The following is a 4,054-nucleotide window of genomic DNA, read 5'->3' as shown; positions in this document are numbered from 1 at the left end:
GCCCCAAGTGGTGGCATCATCTCGAGGGGATCTCCGCCCTTTTACCCCCGAACAACGAAGCTAACCCACCCTCCATTCTTAATTCCTTTATTTTTATCCACTATATGCTGGTGGTTTATTTCACAACACACGCCATTCTCACAAGTTTCCTCTTTACATTTCAAGAAAACGAGCAGCTTCTTCATCCGGTACCCCCCCGTTCTGCGAGGTGAATTGGTTCAACCCACGAGAATACCCTACTACTTGGAAGTGGGCTGGCTCACGACATGCAATGTGCCTCTGTTTATAAACGCTTTATCCTCCACAATGGCTGCGGATTCCGTTGGATATTCTGGGGATTATCTTTACGTGTTGATTAGAATTTATAAAAACTGTCGTTCGGGGTTCATTCAGGAAGGGGGGGGGGGGGGGGGAGCGTTTTGTTCTCTATGTTTTATTTTGCTTATTGTCGGAATTCAATCCGTCATCCACGAGCTCAATCTCCCAGGGTGTCGCGATAAAAACAATTACATAAAGCCCTGACAAATGGACTCCATTTCATATGAAATGATGCGTTTAAATCAGACATAATAACACAGACATGCACTAAAGTACCAGGAAGCTTAAAGTGCACTCTTTTTATGAATCAATATAATTTTAAGATCAAATAATATATTTGACAACCCCCCAAAAATGGATTTTGARGGACATTACATGCTAAAAATGAAAAATATATATTATACCGTTTTTATCTGGTATGTTCTATATTCTATGCTTTGGTAGAATACTAAAATTAGTTATAATTTAACAGTTTAGCAGATRATGGAGAGGGTTATATGTTTTGGTGATTACTGTAAATGTTTTCATAATAAATTATGGAAAACAACAAAAATGATTTTTTTATGTTTTATAAACCATTTTTCGTTTTGTAGCTGAAATGGATTAACAGGCGTTTACATTTTATTTAACATTCTTTGAAAATAATTTTAAAAAACGGTGGGCAAAGTTAAACAAAAAAACAGGCCTCAGTTTTGTTTCTAGACAGGAATCTAAAGCTTTCTACTTCTTTTCCAGCTCACTTTTTTTTATCATGAAACAAATTCAGATGGACAAAAGACATCAAATAAATACATTTTGAAAATTATCTTGAGATTGGACAAGGCAAAATTATGTTAACCAAAACAAAACCTGTTATGTTTCTATGGCCATTGTGCACAGCTTACAGTTTTTTTGGAGGCCCTTACCAAAATGTCATGTTGGGCCCCAAGGTGAAATTTCAAATTAAAGCAAACTAAACTGACAAATATTATTTAATTTATTTATTTTATGGCAAAAGATAGCTTTGTTGTGAAAAAGATTTGCCTCCACCAGCTCTTTCATACAGTTTTGCTTTTAGAGCAGAATTTTAATTTCCCAAATTCACAATATGTGATTTACCTTTTCTTTTGTCACTTGTATCATAAGAACAATGTTGATCATTATTTATTTATTTTTTTAACCTCAGGTTAGTTGACTGAAAACTAATTATTATTAACAATGCCGACATTGTCCAGAGGTGGCAATATCACCTCTGAACAATGCCACCTGRGTGTATGAATTTAAACATTTAAACATTTGTGTTTATTATATGTCACCGTTGAAGTAATTTGCAATAAGTAAGTTGAAATAACACTAGCTCCTGCCATACCTGTAGTTGTTTTAGTCATCAGAGCTAAATATTCTGTGCTCTGTCATCACACCTCACAGATTATTTCCAGATGATTGACTCCCATCATAATTTTAGCAGCCACTTGCATCTCTGCAGTCCTGACATGACCAAAGTTCGTCATTATTTCCCTTTTTTTTTTCTTCTTTTGTACTAAATACTACAATTCTGCTTGCTCACAGCACTTTTCTCTCTCTGTAAAGGCTGACTAAGTAGCAGTCCCATTGATTGCTGCTAATGGTCTCCATCTCCTCAGCAAGGCAGCACAGAAACTCAGAGCAGAGAAGGAAACCGATCGCATGTGTTAAAACTATTAGTGTGATTGCATTTTGTTTYGCTGATGACACTTCAGATCAGATTGTGGTGCTGTGTGGTTTGCCCAAAAGTTGGACATTCATGTTCTAGTGGCACTTTGTAGGTTAGTCATTATGTTCAAGGAGTGATTGCTATTAGTACAAGTTTGTTAAGAGTTTAGAAAGAGAAATTGTAGGTGTTCTGAAGGCCAAAATGAGACAAAGCCCTGAGAATTTATTGGTATATCTGAAAATGTGTGTGTGTACCAACCTGACCCAGTCATACCGGTTCTGCCTTGAGGAATGGGTCAGAATTCCAGCAAATTATTGCAAGAATTTAGTGGAAGAAAACCCAAAATGTTTGACTCAAGTCATACAAAGGTAGTACTAACAAATACTTGACCAAATGCATATAAAAGTCTTATTTTAAAAACACCTGACATATTCTATCATTATTGTGGAATTTAGCAAAAAATAAATAATTTTGGTAGTTCTAACTGACCTAAAACAGGAGGCGTTTGGTCTGATTTAACTACAGACAATGGGATAAAAAKGTGTATACCTTTTATTTCACTGTATGTAAACTTCTGGTTTAAGTGTAACCAGAAAGAAACTTTAAGTAGGATTTCTTATTCCTACGTAAGAATTTCTATCTTTGTTYTTACACTTTCATGTAGRCTAAATTTGCGGAGTGCATCTCCTCTCCTCAGATTCTTCTACCTGAGTTGGTGGATCTCTCCAGGTCCTGTTGAGGTGTTTGTATTTAAGAGATGTGAATACTTTTTCAAGAGTCCAACATATCTGCAGTTAAAAACTTAAACCATTGTAGTAAAGACATACAACTTTGGGTTCCTGAAAACCAAAAATAGGAAGTGAAAGAGGATGTTGGTCTGGACCCAGCCATTGAACTGTTTGTAGAGGTCAGACCAAATAAACCTACAAAGTGTTGGTCTTAGTGAATATTTCGTTTGTGGCGGTATGTTTCATTGTAGCTGGAAGATTAAGTTCTAAAGTTTTTAAGAAACAGCAGCAGATTCAGTTACTGCTGAATCTGCTGCTGTGAGTGATGTTAGCTAAAGTAACATCACTCACACAGTGAATTATTTCTCTACTGCTGTAGAGAAATAATTCTCTACAGGAGTACTTTGTGTAAGCTAGCTTTGTGTAAGCTAGCTTACACAAATGTGTGAATTAGTAAACTAGCTTACACAAATGTGTGAATTAGTTTATTATGTTAGCTAGTATCTACAGCCTCAGAATATTCAGTTTAATACAGTTTATTTACTTAGCACCAAGTCACAACAATTGTAATCTCCAGGCACATTATGAAAGAAAAAAACAGTAAAGCCTGATTGCTGATTCAAACTTTATTACAGATGCTTGTACTTTATAAATTGTTGGAATATGATCCAGAACAGGGCGTAATTTCAACYTTGGTACATTTTCAAATGTCAACGCCTTTGGAATGGAACATCTCCTCATTGTGACGACTCTAGAACATTGGTAATGATTTCACTCCAATGTGTACGAGTACACATCACATCTATCGACAGACGTTGTTATTTGATGTTGCACAGAAACTATCTTTAAGCTTCTTCAGCAAAATGGCGACGTCTGCTTCTAAGTCTGGAAAACAACAAGGTAAGGTTAAAAGGTTTGTAAAGGAAGAACAATCTAAACATCAAGAAATTCCATTTATTAAAAGTAACTGCGCCATTTATCTCAAATAGGTTATCCTCCTGACTACCAGAAAAAAAAAATTGTCCAATCACCTTTTTTTTTTWAAATCCCACAGTCTTTGTAAGGTAATAAAATGTTTTATGCACCTAACTTGTCTCTTCCCATAAAATGTGCTATTACTGATAAATACCATTTTTATGAATTAGAAAAAGGTACGTACAAAAGTCCCACCCCTTCACATGTGGTATCATTGAGAAGCCCTAAATGTCCTCTACAGATACCAAAAGGAATTAATTCAATAGAATGCAGGGGGCGGGAGATATTCAAGTTTAGAAATGTCCTCTACAGAGGACAAAAATGAACTACTGGTAGTCAGGAGGATATAATAAAAAGAGTT

The 4,054-nt window shown here is 35.6% G+C and overlaps 1 protein-coding gene across 1 annotated transcript in view; it reads left to right on the top strand.

The window, feature by feature from the left end:
- Positions 1-3,497: 3,497 nt before the first annotated feature.
- LOC103465742 (serine/threonine-protein kinase pim-1-like) overlaps positions 3,498-4,054 on the top strand; it is an 11,819-nt gene continuing 11,262 nt past the window's right edge. Inside the window, exon 1 of the mRNA XM_008410863.2 lies at positions 3,498-3,618. Within this exon, the coding sequence (XP_008409085.2) occupies positions 3,498-3,618 (121 nt within the window). The remainder of the gene's footprint in view (positions 3,619-4,054) is intronic.

The sequence above is a fragment of the Poecilia reticulata genome, linkage group LG6 (genome assembly GCF_000633615.1).
Source record: "Poecilia reticulata strain Guanapo linkage group LG6, Guppy_female_1.0+MT, whole genome shotgun sequence".
Lineage (NCBI taxonomy): Eukaryota > Metazoa > Chordata > Actinopteri > Cyprinodontiformes > Poeciliidae > Poecilia > Poecilia reticulata.
This window is presented reverse-complemented; position numbering and strand designations above follow the sequence as displayed.